Raw genomic sequence first — 16,216 nt, forward strand, 5'->3', positions numbered from 1 at the left:
TCTTCTTGTCAATGACTATTCATACAAATCAGAATCTGATCTCCTCTGAACCAGTTTGGTCACCATCTTGGTTCTCTCATTCAGTAAATCACCTATGGTATAGAATCAAAGCAATCTTTAAGTTTCACTATGGACAGATTTTCTGTTGTTGTTGTTCATTCCAGTAAGTTTCAAAAAAGAAAATACAGAAATGTACAAAACAAAAAATCACCTTTGTCATCATTATTTTTAAACCAGTCTATAAATGTTTTTCTTTGTTAATTTAAAAAGAGCAAAATACCTCTATTTTGGAAAAAAACAAAATAAAATGGAGGAAAAGCTGGTAAATGTGAGTATGAAAATGTACAACTGCCCCCTGCCAAGTGTGACCCAAGATTTTCTAAAACAAAATTGAGAAGCAAGACACGGGATAGATCACTTTTCTAAAACTGGGTATCAAAAGGGCAAAATTAAATAGTGCCTTCCTACAATGAAAAATTTGGCCTAACAAATGATGTACGAGGCTTAGTTTTGCAAATAACTGGCCCCTTAAAAAAATGTAAATGCACTGCCTTCTGTCTCTTCTTGTTCTTTCTGAAGATTCCTCACAAAGCATGTATTTATTCACAAAGAGTAGACAACTCACAAGAACAGGGTTTTTAATCTCTCCTTGAAGACAAAATGGTGACAGTATACCCTTACTCAGTTGTTTTCATAATTATTATTAATTTCACTCAATCCACCAAAAGGTATTCTATTGTACAATGTAGAAACTACTGTGGCTGACAAACTACTGTGGTCTCAACCTTTAAGGATCTTACAATCTAATACACACAAACCAGACACATGGCAAGTTGTCTGGAAGGTTGGAAATGGGACTAGTACCTAAGGGGCTTATATGTATATATGCAAACACATAAGTGTATATACATACCCCAGAATCACTTGTGTATTTTTTAATCATGAGAGTCAATACCACAATGACGGTTACTGTCTTATGCTGTCACTTGTGATACAGCTGAGGGGAGAAAAGAAGTGACCACAGGAGATAATCCCCAAGTTTTTAAAATCCCTTAATACTCTACCCAAAAATATAAATGTCTATACAGAACTTACTCCCAATCACATATGTCTCAAGTTTCTTATTTCCTACACCTAACACAAGCTGATCTTTCAACTTACGTCAAGTTCTCTCTCTCGATCACCAATTTTTACCCTGGCTAAATAGTCAAATCACTGTTTAAGTAAATAAATAATTCTGTAGGTATCACAAAATGAACTTACATCATGGACTTGAATAGTGGCAAAATTTGCCATTCTGCCCTAATTTATTAAAAACTATTTTCCAGTTAAGTACCATTGATCTCTCTTTTGTTGTTGATTTTTCAAAAAATTTTTAAAAGATTTATTTATTTATTTATTTACCCATCCCCACTGCCCCGGTTGTCTGTTCTCTGTGTCTATTTGCTGCGTCGTCTTCTTTGTCCGCTTCTGTTGTTGTCAGTGGCACGGGAATCTGTGTTTTTTTTGGTTGCGTCATCTTGTTGTGTCAGCTCTCCGTGTATGCAGCACCATTCTTAGGCAGGTTGCACTTTCTTTCGCGCTGGGCGGCTCTCCTTACGGGGCGCACTCCTTGCGCATGGGGCTACCCTATGCGGGGGACACCCCTGCGTGGCACGGCACTCCTTGCGCGCGTCAGCATTGCACATGGGCCATCTCCACACGGGTCAAGGAGGCCTAGGGTTTGAACCGCGGACCTCCCATGGTAGACAGACGCCCTAACCACTGGGCCAAGTCCACTTGCCCAAATTTATTTTTAATAGAAGTAAAATACATATAACATAAAAATCATTTAACCATTTTAAGGGGACAATTCTTTGGCATTAAGTACATTACCAATACTCTGTAACTTTTACCATTATCTATTTATAGACTATTTTCATCATCCTAAACCAAACCTCATATTCATTTAGCAATAACTCTGCACTTCCCCCTCCTGCCACCCCCTTGGAACCACTATTATGCATTCTGCTTCTGAATTTTCTTATTCCAACTATTTCACATCACAGAAATCATAAAGCATTTGTCCCTTTGGTCTAGCCTATTTCACTCAACATGACTAATTTTCACAAGGGTGCCAGGTCCTTTCAATGGGGAAAGAAGAGTTGAACAACCACCAATCTCTTAATATCTTTCCATGTATACCTAGCATCAATGGCTGGGATTCTTTTCCAGGTCTCTTTTAGTAGGAAAGTTAGTTTCTACCATGTCATGAACTCCAACTAACAATGACAAAAAAGACAACAAGCATTTTTTATTGCAAATGCAAGAAGATAGGCTAGGTTAACTAACAACTTAAAGACCCAGCACTCTTCACTACCATGCCAGGAAATAGAATGAATATGCATATCTCAGCATAATGACAAACAATTGTTGTGGGAGTTTGGAATTTCTAACTAATGCCTTACATTAGAAACGCAAATATTCTTAAAATCCAGTGAACTTTCAGGGAAAGTAAAAAGGGCCCCAGGAAATAAATGAAAACAGCTCTTGGAAATCAGAAGGAAAATAAATTAATTCTGGTTTTGAGATGAACAGAGAAAGGGACAGAATCATAGAGGAAGACAGAGCTAGGTTCTAGGATATAGGAGATTATAGCTTCATTCTCATTATAGAATCAAAATGTGACCTCTCCATTGAGAACATTTTCAACATTTGAGCTTAACCTCTAGTTGACCTTCTTCATTTTATAGGGGCCTAGGGTAAGTCTCCTGATTTCTATTAATATTCCATAGTACCATTCTTGCATTGATTGTGGTGTGTTGAGAGTTAGGAGCATCTTTTAAATTCTAAATCAGCTATATAGCTGCAGGAGGGGCCCAATGTTGCCCTATTCAGGAATCCAGATGCTAAAATGCCAAAAATGATAAAAGGGACACAGTTGCCTCCCTTCAGTGAATATAAGGATGCTATTTACAAAGAATAAACTGTGTGCTTCAGTTACACCTGAATTCTCACTCATTTACTCTTTTCTCTCTTTTAGACTTACCAATTTATCAGTTCCATGTTCTGTTTTCACTTCAGAACTAAATGGAAGAAATAAATCAGTTGTTGTGTTCTCTGGTGGAGGCACCTCTCCAAGAACTATCAAGCCCTGTAGGACAGAAAGGAGAGAAAAAGCATAAGTGAATGGCATAAACTATGAATTTTACTTCAGAGTTATCTCAAAAGAGTTGGGGAGAGGAGGGGAAGAAAACTGGTTTACCAGAGGCTTTTTCCTTTATCCTATACCTTTCAGAAACAAATTACACCAGTAGCAGCTTTACTTTCCCGTAAGAGCTATTTAACAAAAAGCCCAGCAGCTGACACAATTATTCAGCAAGGCATGAGACTCAGACCAAAGCTTCCCCTCTACATAGTTAATAATATATGTAGAAACACAGCACTTTTCCAGTTGAATGCTCTGACCTTCATGGCTTGTCAGCCATTTAGCATCTCTCATTTCAGTCTTGCAGATCTGGTATCTTCATGAGATTATGGCATTTTAATACTATGTTATTTTGATTATCAACTAGACTCTAATGGATTAACAGCAGCAATGCAGTTTTCTAGCTAACTTGACCACAAATGTGGCTTTAGACTTTTGTGAACCAACGAACCAGATGATCCACCTTTGGGGGGTCTCTTTTCCAGTTCAGAAATCTCTTTATGAAACAGAGGATGCAAAGGGATGAAAAGGAAGAAAAAAAATATTAGGAAAAGAAAATGGAATTTTATCTCAATTAAAAAAAAAAAAAAAAAAAAGAACAAAGGGGAAAAAAATAAAGGACAGGGGTGGAGTATACACCCTTTTTCCCTAAAAGGGTAAACACCTATCCATTAAGGAGTAAGACTATGCATTGCCTATGTAGAATATGGAGTCAGAAAAGAAGCAAAGACCATGAACTAATATTAAGGACAATTTACTCTAGCCTTCAAAATGAGATTTCTCTGGTTAAAAGAGCTTCCTGCTTCAAAATATTTTCTTGCTTCAACCATAGGCATAAAATATACCTACAAATTTTACTGTTTCCAAGTAAAAAGATTCACAAAAGGCTATCATGCATAGATTAGTACTGCCTTCTCAAAATATTGCATTAAACGGAACTTCCCTGCTTAAGGGTCCAAATTACTTCCCCATTTCCTATATAAAATAAGTTCAAACTCATCTTGGTATTCAAAGTTCCTCCTAGTAGGTCCCTAGTTATTTATCTGTTTCTATCTACTTCCCCGCTGATCTCATTATCTCCTAGACAAAGGTTTAAATGTATGGAGGCCATTGGTTGCTGTTGGGAGGTGGGAGCAATTACAAAATAGAAGATAAATAAACTTAATTAAATGCTACAATACTCCCTGTTCCTGCGTTTTCCTTATCCTTTATCTGTCCAGTTGTTATTTACTCTTCAAAAGAGCTTTTCAAATCCAAGTCCCACCTTCTTCCAAAGAATATGTCCCTGGCTGAGCCTGTAAATTTACTTTATTCCATTCTACCTGAATTCCCAAAGTATGATTATATTTTACATTCTCTGTATTTAAACTCATGTCCAGAGCAGAACCAAAGGCCAAATGGTTTACCTCATTTACTGTTTTCTCAATTTGCTGTTCAAATGTTAACTAACGGTAAGCTCATTGAAGACCTGGACAAATACAAATATATTTGAATTCCACATATCCTTCTAGCTGTCAAGAAAATAAATGCACGTCAAATTTGTGTGTTCTTTTGTTTACAATGTTTTCTCATGAAAATGAAATATTAAGTTTACATTAATTATAGCCAGAAGTCTAAATAAACCCAACTACAAGGTATAAAATTACTCTCTCAATATTTTTCAGAAGGGTAGGAAAGTCAGGGCATAACAGCCAATTTTTTCCAAAGGGAACGACTTCAGAAGGATATAATTTCTCAAAACACCTCTCAGAGTTACCACAAAGACACCTCATGAGAAAAGATTATGACCTGGTAAGGACCAGCCATTCCTCTTCATTTTATAGATCCAGATAAGATATGGGTTCAAGGTCACATCTCAACAGGCAATTTCATAGCAGAACTAGGGCTAATCGCTGGATTTAACTATTATTATGTCCTTTCCTTTGTTCATTCAAATTAATCTATTTGTCACTTAAACATTAAACAACTTTTTTTTTTTAGGTTTCAGGGATACAAAAAAAAGGCAAGCCCATCCCTCAAGGTGCTTACTTTCTAATACTGAAACAAACAATGAGTAAGCAAATTTTGTGTAGTGCATTAGGACGTGATAAATATTAAAGAGGAAAAAAAAGGGACAGTGAAGGTATTAAGGAAGTAGGAGTGGGAATATTGGGCAGGTGGTATAAACTGCAATGAGAAGGTAACATCTGAGCAAAAGTTTGAAAGAAATGTGGGAGCAAACCTTGGGGATACGTAGAAGAACCAATGCAAAGGTTTTAAAGTTGGAGGAGGCCTAATGATTTGATGAACTGTAATTAATTTAACATAAAATTGGAATAAAACAAATGAGAGGAGGTCATGGGGAACTAAAGTCAAAGAAGTAAAGAGGGGAGAGATCCTGCAAGGCCTGTAATGCATTATGAGTACATTAGCTTTTATTTTCAGATTGAAAGTCTTTGGTGAGTTGTAACGGATAGGCTAATGTGTCAACGTGGCCAGGTAACGATGCCCAGCTGTTTGGTCAAGCAAGCACTGGGCTAACTATAATACAAAAGCATTTTTTGGACTTTAATCATCAGTGAGTTGGTTGCACAGATGGCTGATTACATTTACAATAATCTGAGGAGATGTGATTTCAGCATTCAGAAAGAATTCCCATCTCTTCTTCAGACAGTCAAAGTAAACTGGAAAACTCATTGAGGACCTTCACTGGAGTACCTGACTTGTAGCCTGCTCTATGATATTTGGACTTGTGCATCCCTATGGTCATATGAGACAATCTTATAAAATCTCATACTATTTACAGATATCTCCTGTCAGTTCTGTTTCCCTAGAGAACCCCGACTAGGGCAGTGATTTTCAAGCAGAAGGTAGAAATGATCTGACTCATGGTTTAAAAGGGTCACTCCAGCTATTGTGTAGACATGAGACTAGTGGGGGGAAATACAGAAGGAGAAAGAATACCTGTTCAGGTCAAAATGCTTGAATTTCTGGATATACATTTGAAGACATAAACAAGTGAATATGTGAACACATTACGGCATTGTGAGGGAAGAGAGTAGGAAACACAACCAAGAATTCTGCCTCTGCAACTTGACTGGAAGTCCCTATTAATCTGTTTTGAGTCTTTTCAATATGCATTAGTTTTAATCAAACCTATTTTTGCAAATCCAAATGCTATGTTGATGCAGTTAACATTCATTTATGCAATACCCTCCACCCCTCCAATGTAAGTTCACTAGCAGATATAAAACCAAAACTAAATTTTTAATTTTTACTATACCTCATTCCAAAGAAAAAAAGGAGCTAAAAAGAGGATGAGCAAATAAAAAAGCATTCAAGTAGCTAAATTTCACTCATTCAAGTAATACAATGTGCTGGGTGACGTGAAATCCTAATAATTAGATAATAAAACAGACTCCCCACTTCTAAGGTTTTGTTCTTCCTGCCTGAACTTTGTAACAGAAATTGTGTATTCAAATTGAAGACTATGAAATTGTATCTCAAAAGATAACTAGAATGACTTATTTTACAGATAAGAAACTGAGGCCCAAAAAGGTTAAATGACTTTCTTTTCCAAGGGAATATAGCTTCCTAGTTGCAAAGCTGGGGCTAGAACTAAAGCTTACCAGTCCAAGTTTGATATTTCTCCAATACAAATTCTGTGAATGATAAAACACTTGGATTACCAATAACCACTTTCCAAATACTTGGAAAAACCTGAAGTTTTTTTTCATAAGTTTCCCAAAACTTCTCTGTCATTACTGCTGAGTGATTAGCTAAAGAATAAAGCAGGAGCCAAAATTGTAAAGTATCTTCTCACACTCATTAAAGGTGTAAACTGATGCACACTGCCAAAATACTTTAATGCATCAAGAACGCATACCTTTGATTCAAGTAAAAATGCTTACCACGGCATCATTCATAACATAATTTAAAGAAACAGCTTAATGCAGGCAATAATGTTTTCCAAAAAAATTATGTTCGGGAAGTATTTGAGCTGCACTTGTAATATGATTATGTTTAAAGAAATTATGTGACTATAAAAAATAGTGGAAGAAAATGTTAAAGGTAAGCTCAAAGGTTAACTTTGAGTTTGGATGGGTTTTATTGCTGGTTTTCTGTGTGTGTGTGTGGGGAAGGGGGGGCTCTTTTTCACTTTTTCATACTTTCAAGCTTCCCAAGAATTGATGAATAGCATAGTATAACATCATAACATTATAATGCATACATAACCCACACACATACATATGTGAATTTGTGTGTGTATATATATATACACACACACATATATATATCATATATACATATATATATATATATGATAAAATAGATGAAACAACAACTATGACTGCCATTATACTAATTTCAGCTGGCTGTTACTAAAGAAAATCTAGTCCTCAAATATGGAAATTCCCATTTAACTACTGGCTATAAATACCTGGAAATAGGCACTGAAGCAGTGTCCATGACAAAGCAAGAGAGACAAAATCAAATACCTCTTCATTACTTTTAGCCACCATTTTAGCTTACACTCTATAAATCTCACTTAAATTTTCTTTTGTGAAGAACAAAGGAGAGCAAGATTTTTACCACACTTGGTTTTAGGTTTAATTCCTCATTTGCTCTAATTTTTTTTTTTAAACAAATTATTCAGGTTTTAATTTGTTCCCCTATCCTAGCTGGTTTTTTGTTTTTTGTTTTTTAAAGTAAGCCCTCTGGACTTTGCCCTCAGTCATAAGATGCTCTACTGAACTTTTAGAGATTTATACATAAATTCACTGTGGAAAAAACCTTGAAGTACATGCCTATGGAATTTTTGGAATAAAAGCTTAAGTGAATAAATGCAAGTGGCTACAACACTTTTATTTCAAACCCCCATCATCTTATTTATTTTGTCAGCTGGTCATCCTTTAATTTTCGGCCCACAGGTTAATTTGATGATGAAAACTGTTCACAGTACAGTAATTTTCTCATGGCTTTGATCAGTGCAAAGGCAGGATGTGAGAACACACACACACACACACACAAAAGTGCTGTGGCACTTATTTGTAGTAAGAATAGACTCTTCATTTCATTTATACTCATGTATCAATTACAGAGGTCAAGCACACCAAACTAATGCCAAAAATGCCTTGTGAGAATATCAACTCCATAAAGATAGATAGGATTTTTGTTCAGCAATTTGATCCCACTAAAAAGAACAATGCCTGGTACATCCTAAGCACTCTCTTTTCCATGAACATTTTTCCCTGATTCAAACCCAAACTGAATATAGGACTTTTTTCTAAGTTGATTTTTCAATAAGAAAGACTATACATTGCGTCACTGTTCAAGGTAGGAATTGGTCCTTTGTAGACTGAAGAACACAGGAAAATCAAAATCCTAATCACCAATGTCTGATTTTACAGAACAATCTTTTAGAGAAAACCCTATTTTTCTTCAAGGAAGAAAGGAAAGCTTAGCAGTAGAATTGGAACATATCTAAGCAAAAATGCAAAAAGATGAAAATTCTCAATAGTCACTGCCATCTTCCCACAAAGCTAACAAATATGACATTTCTAGCTAATGGCTTACATTACAATCTTTTTTTCTTATGCTTTCCATTAACCCAGATACCCATAATTGTTTTGTTCTAATCACATGTCTAATTATTCTGTTTTCTGTACTATACTAAGAAACATTAGGTTCTAAACAAATTAAACCACTTTATCAGATCATATTAAACCATTTTCCTTGACGTAGTTAATAGCCACTGAAGGGATGGGAGGGAATGAAATTGTAGTTATTAGCTGGGCTGAAAAATACCAGATACATATGTCTTACCTTATTAGCACGAATCTGTTTGTAAATATCTGTTTGCTGACGAATTCGATATTCCAAGTCAGAAACATGAGCCTGAAGCCAGTTCCAGCGGCTGACAATAGCTGCTCGGTCTGAAGCCCATCTCCACTCAGATCGGCGCCTCCTAAAAGGAAATAAACTGAGTGAAATCCAAGGGTAGTCAGTAATGTTGATACAAAATGGGGGGAAGGTGGGTGGTAGAGGGTGTTAAACTTTCAAAGGCCCTTATATTGAACACCTCCAGTGCCAAGAAAAACCCAAGACATATATGTCACAGGACACACAGATGAAACTCTTCATTTATAGGTACTTAGCAAAAACTTGGCAGAGTTATCTTCTGATGTCCTGATCTTCTGAAGTTGCTTTAATTTCTCAGGAGATAGAAATATTTCCTACTTTAAACTAGGACATAAAAGAATAGAGTAAATAGAAAATCCAAGAGACTCTTATTAAATTAGTATAGCCAATCAAGAATTCAGCAAAGTTGCCAAATAAAAATCAAGGTATAAAAACCTAATAATGTTTGTATATGAAAACAAAAAGTCAGAAAATATTCCCTTTTAAAAGGCACTATTCACATCAACAACAAAAACAATGATTAAATATAGTAAAAGGTCTTCACAGAGAATAAAATCTAAAAGATGTAAAAGACCTACATAAATAGTAAGTACATTTTTAAAAACAATTCTTATATACATCTATAAATTCAAATTCTAATCCAATTCCTTACAGCGTTTTTAATAGAAACTGATAAACAGATCCAAAAACGCATTTGGAAAAAAATGACCGAGAGTAAAAAATCCTAAAAAAGTGTATATGATGGGAACTCACACTACCAGATATCAAGACTTACTGTAGGGAAGGGGACTTGGCCCAATGGACAGGGCATCCGGCTACCACAAGGGAGGTCTGCAGTTCAAACCCCGGGCCTCCTTGACCCATGTGGAGCTGGCCCATGCGATGTGCTGATGCGCACAAGGAGTGCCATGCCACGCAGGGGTGTCCCCCGCATAGGGTAGCCCCACACGCAAGGAGTGTGCCCTTAAGGAGAGCCGCCCAGCGCGAAAAAAAACCAGCCAGCCAGAGAATGGCAACGCACACACGGAGAGCTGGCACAACAAGATGACGCAACAAAAAGAAACACAGATTTCTGGTGCTGCTGCTAAGGACAGAAGCAGTCACAGAAGAACACACAGCAAATGGACAGAGAGAGCAGACAATGCGGGGGGGGGGGGGGGGGGGGGGACAGGGCAGGAGAGAAATAAATAAAAAATAAATCTTAAAAAAAAAAAAAAAAGACTTACTGTAACACTATCACAACCAAGGCACTGTGGTGCTGGCCCAAAGTGAGACAGAAATACAAAAGGAACAGAAAACAGAGGGCCAAAAATTAGAACTGGATATAGAAAAGAGCTGACACTCAAACAGTGGGAGAAAGGATGAACTATTCAATAAATGGTGTTGAAATAACATAGAGAAAATAAAACTAGGTCTCTATTTCATGACATTAATTCTGTAATTCTGGCTTTTCAAATTCCTAAATCTGATAAGTCAAACTTAAAACAGAAGAATTATCTTTGGAACTTCAGACAGGCAAGTATTTCTTAAATCAGAGACACACAAAAAATATCTAATTTTCAGATTTTAATAAAAGCTCTAACAGGCAAAAGTTAAAGGGCAATCTACTGATTGGTAAACAGTATCTGAGACATGTAACGAAAGACTGAAAATTGGGATCTATAACAGAATTCTCACAAATAAGAAAAAAGCAAACAATCTAATTGAAAAATGAATAGGAAAATCATATAAAAGCATACCAACCATCATGAAATTCTGAGAACATAAGCTACATATCTGCATGATGTGCAGATTCATCATGTAGCAGAGCCTGCAATAACTAAAAATTAGTTACAATTGAATTCTGCTAAAGTAGGGAAATTTAAATCTATTTAGAAATAGATTTATCTATTCTTTATGTGGAGTTATGGATATAGTCATATAAATATATGACTATTCTTTTAATGGAGTTATTGTTACACAAACAGGTAAGTAGTAAAGGTATAAAAACATGCATAGAACTGATTCAGGACAAGGACCAATCCTCATTAACTATTTATGGGCAGAAGAATGGAGAAGTTGGATTTTAGTTCTACCTATGAGACATTATAGGAAATGTTAGGAATTATAGAAATGTAGCAACATTTAATATTCCTTAAATTTCAGAGAGAGAGTACATGGTGTGTCCTATATTCTATAATCAAAGTATTTCATAAGCTACCATAAAATTAAATGAAGACATGAGTAACACTGCCTATAGCCTCACCTCCAATCAGGATATGCATACTACTAAAAATTTAAAGCATCTGCAAGTGAATTTTAACATAGTCTGCCAATAGAGTAAAATACAATATAATGTCAAAATAAAAGAAAAACATGCCTTCTTATGGTACCAGAAAACACAACTCTAACCACTGTAGGTTTAAAAATGAGTAAATATTTGAATCATACTATCATAATTAAGACTAGAGATAACAATGCTTATTTTACTAACTCTTCTATATCATCTCTATCATCTAAATATAAACCAATCAGATCAACCCTTGTGATAAAGTATTATCTAATTACTTCCCTTCTTTTAGAAAAAAGGGACTTCAAGAGATCAAGTATAACCTAGGGATCATTCCTAAGCTAAAATAATGTCCTTTTCTAAAATAGGCAAAGCTAGTTAACACTTTCAATTCTCTACTTCAATTACCCTCCGGGCTCACAATCTTCCTATCTTGCAAAATTTCTTGGTTTTACAGATTCTTTTCATTTCAGAGTGACCATAGCCAGGTCCCTCTCTACACTGAGCTATTCTAATAGCTTCTTTAGTCAACACTCCTAACATCAATCATACTATTTACCCTAAATAATCTCCCCTCAACCCTTTTATGTCACTCTTTTATTTAAGGAATCATACAGCTTTGCTTTTTTTTCAAATCCTGGATCTTCGAGAAAAAAAAACATAAGGGAAGTCAAATACTGTAAGAGACAGCAATTTGAAGCCAAACAGTGATTAATAAAATTAACAGCACCATCCATTTAATGGTAAGTTTATTCATAAATATTTTAACAACAGATACTGGCCATCCAAAATAAAACCCTTAAGATGAAAACCACAGCAAGAAGAAGATATCAATAATCAAGGACACACTGACAGTACTTCCTCCTTACTCAACATTGATGAACTAAGAATCCTGGCACACTCTCCCAAAAATGCTGAACTTAGATTAGATCTCAAGCCTCATGATAGTATTCCAAGGACACAAAACACTTTAGATAGACAAGAAAGATTAAATCTATTTGCTATCTTTGAATTTAGACACATCTTAAACCAACAGAATACTTCCCTTTCTTGCTTACTGTAAACACACACACTTAAATATCTATTTTGAAAATACAAAGGGAAAAGAAAATTACTTAAAACATTTCAATTCAGAAGAATGCTGATGGATAAATACCATTATATATAATATATATTAAGGAAGAGACTTTTCAACTTTCCTAAGGTCAGAAGTAATTAGCCTACCTTCCAATAAAGAGAAGTTTACTAGAGGTGCAATGGACACAACCAATCCAATGTCCACATAGAAGAGGTAGTATTGGATTGAGAAAAGTGGACATGGTGGACGATGGGTATGGGGAAAGGCAAGAAGAGATGAGAGGTGGAGGTGTCTTTGGGACATGGAGCTGCCCTGGATGGTGCTTCAGAGGCAATCACCGGACATTGTAAATCCTCACAGGGTCCACTGGATGGAATGGAGTAGAGTATGGGCCATGATGTGGACCATTGGCTATGAGGTGCAGAGGTGCCCAAAGATGTACTTACCAAATCCAATGGATGTGTCATGATGATGGGAACGAGTGTTGTTGGGGGGGAGAGGGGGGGGTGGGGGAGCGGGGTTGAATGGGACCTCACATATATATTTTTTATGTAATATTATTACAAAGTCAATAAAAATAAAAAATAAAAATAAATAAATAAAAAATAAAAAATAAAGAGAAGTTTAGGACTAGATGGCTTCACTGAATTCTACCAAAACTTTAATGGAGAATTAATACCAATCTTTCTCAAAGTCTTCCAAAATACAGAAGAAGAGGGAAAACTGTCTAACTCATTCTGTGAGGCCAACATTACCATGAAACCAAAAGCCAGAAAAAGACAGCAAAAGAAAAGACAATTACAGATCAATGTCCCTTATGAATACAGATGCAACAACAACAACAACAAAATACTGGCAAACTGACTCCAACAGCATACTAAAAGGATTACGTATCTTGATAATGCGGAATTTATCCCAGGAATACAAATAAAGTTAACAAATTAAGAAAAGCAATGTTTTAACATACCATGTAGTCACAGAATGAAGGCAAAAAATAACATGTGATTATGTCAATTTATACAGAAGAGGCATTTGACAAAATCCAACATCCTTTCATGATAAAAATACTCAGAACTAACTAGGAATAAAAGGGAACTTTCTCAAAATGATAAAGGCCATTTATGAAAAACTCATGGCAACCATCATACACAACAGTTAAAAACTGAGAAGTTTCTCCTTAAGATCAGGAACAGGACAAGGATACCCACTGTCACAATAGTTACTCAACATTCTATGGAAGAATTTGCCAGAGCAATCAGACAAGAAAGAAAAGGAAATTAAAGGCATTCATATTGGAAAAGAACAGCAAAACTATTTCTATTCACAGATGGCATGATTCTATATTGTCAAAGTGACAGAGAATCTCCAAGAAAGCTACTAGAACTGCTAAACGAATCCAACAAAGTTGTAGGACAAAATCAGTGGTAATTCTATTATATACCAATAATGAAAAATTTGAAAAGGAAATTAAAAAACAAATCACATTTAGAATAGCATCTAAAAGAATAAAATACCTAGGAATAAATTTAACCAAAGAGGCAAAAGACTTGTACGCTGAAAATTAAAAAACATTGCTAAAAGAAATTTAACATAAAAATAAATGGAAAGACATCCTCCCCTCATGTTCATGGATCTTAAGACTTAACGTGGTAAGGATGCCAATACAACCTAAAGCAATCAACAAATCCAATACAATTCCTATCAAAAGTCTAGCAAATTTCCTTGCAAAAATGGAAAAGCCAATTGCAAGGGTCCTGAATAGCCAAAACAATCTTGAAAAATAAAAAACAATATTGGAGGACTCATTTTCTGTTTCAAAACTTACTGCAAAGCAACAGTAATTACGAAGCAGATGTAGCTTAAGCAGTTGAGCTCCTGCTTCCCAGGTTCGAACTGTGGTAAACCCTAAAAACAAAAACAAAACCACCAACCCCTCCCCCCCCAAAACCAACACTCACTGGGGAGATGTAGCTCAGGAGTTGAGCACCTGCTTACCATGTACAAGGTCCTGGGTTTAATCCCCAGTACTTCCTTGAAAAACAACAAACAAAAAACAGAGTGGTACTGGAATAAGGATATACACACGCATAAATTAATGGAATAGAACTGAGAGTCCAGAAATAAAATTACACATCTATGGCCAATTGATTTTCAACAAGAGTACTAAGTACATTCAATGGGGGAAAGAAATACACTCTTAACAAATGATGCTGGGACAATGGGAATTCCACATGCAGAAAAAAGAATTTGGACTGCTACCTCTCACTATATACAAAAATGAACTCAAAGTGGATCAAAGACCTAAATATTAGAACTAATACTATAAAACTCTTACCAAATAAACTTGGCACTATCTTCAAGATCCTCTCTAGGCAATAGATTCTTAGATTTTACACCAAAAGCATGAGCATTAAAAAAATAAAAAATAAATTTCATCAAAATAGAAAACTTTTGTCCGAAAGACATTATCAAGAAAGTAAACTTACAGAATAAAGAATATATTTGGAAATCATATATTTGGTAAGAGTTTAATATCCAGAATATATAAGGAACTCTTACACATCAACAACAAAAACACAAAAAAATCCCACTAAAAGATGGGCAAAGGATTTGAACAGACATCTCTCCAAAGAAGATGCACAAATGGTCAATAAAGCACATGAAAAGATGTTCCACATCACTGGTCATCAGGGAAATGCAAACCAATACCACAACGAGATACCACTTCACACTCATTAGGATTACTATTATTTAAAAAAATATTAGCAAATGTTGGCAAGGATTTGGAGAAACAGGAACCCTTATATATTGCTGGTGGCACTGAAAATGGTACAGCCACTGTGGAAATTAGATGGGCAATTCCTCAGAAAGTTGAAGATAGAATTACCCTATGACCCAGCAATCCTACTTTTTGGTATATACCCGAAAGAATTCAAAGTGGAGACGTGACCAAATATTTGTACTCAGTAACTACAGCAGCACTATTCACAATAACCTAAAGATGGAAGCATCCCAAGTGACCATCAACAGATGAATGGATTAAAAAAATGTAATATAAACATAAAATGTTTATTATAAAAAGAAGTCCTGATGCATTCTACAGCATGGAAGAACCTTGAAGACATCAAATTGAGTGAAATAAAACAGACACAAAGGACAGCTATTATATGATTTTTCTTATATGAAATACTTAAATGATTTTTATGTTATGTATATTTTACCACAATTGAAAAAAAAAGTAATGGGCCTGTTATATAGGTATTTTTCTAAATAACTATACAAAGTCAAGCCTCCTGATAATATTTTTCGAGATTGGCTAATGAACTAATTAAAGAATGTCAGCACTATGGGAATACTAGTAATCCCCAACTTAAGAACAGGTTTCATTTGTCATATGATGGCTTAGAACCAGAAGTGATTTCTAGTAGAAAATTGTCAATGTTTTATTCCTTAATGTTTCTAAAACTAATTACCTGTATTGAAAAATGGAAAATTCCAACCCCAAGTGAAGCATCTAAAAATGTATCCAAAGTGTTCAAAATACAAACAATATGAGCAGAATACTAAGGCTGTTGGCAAAGGTGAGGTGCATAGTTAAGACTGGAATGAGCTATGAAGATGTTACCACATCTCAGTGGCAGGCCACCACAAAATATTATTGCAAGGATAAAAACTTTACATTTTATGTTTTTTTTTTTCCTTACCAAAAACATTAGCCATAGAAACTCAGCTTATCAGAGGGTAGAGGCGGGTTATTACTCTGAAATCCTATGGCTCAAAA

The 16,216-nt window shown here is 35.4% G+C and overlaps 1 protein-coding gene across 9 annotated transcripts in view; it reads right to left on the reverse strand.

Annotated features, from left to right (window-relative positions):
* Nucleotides 1–16,216, reverse strand: part of KANSL1 (KAT8 regulatory NSL complex subunit 1) — a 201,180-nt gene that overhangs the window by 56,869 nt on the left and 128,095 nt on the right. For all 9 annotated transcript variants that reach the window (XM_058284440.2, XM_004447124.4, XM_004447123.5 and 6 more), the window contains 2 exons: nt 8,993–9,134; nt 3,029–3,133 (listed from right to left, as the gene is read on the reverse strand). In XM_058284440.2, coding sequence (XP_058140423.1) covers nt 3,029–3,133; nt 8,993–9,134 — 247 coding nt within the window. The remainder of the gene's footprint in view (nt 1–3,028; nt 3,134–8,992; nt 9,135–16,216) is intronic.

This window comes from Dasypus novemcinctus, chromosome 21 (assembly GCF_030445035.2).
Source record: "Dasypus novemcinctus isolate mDasNov1 chromosome 21, mDasNov1.1.hap2, whole genome shotgun sequence".
In the NCBI taxonomy this organism is placed as follows: domain Eukaryota; kingdom Metazoa; phylum Chordata; class Mammalia; order Cingulata; family Dasypodidae; genus Dasypus; species Dasypus novemcinctus.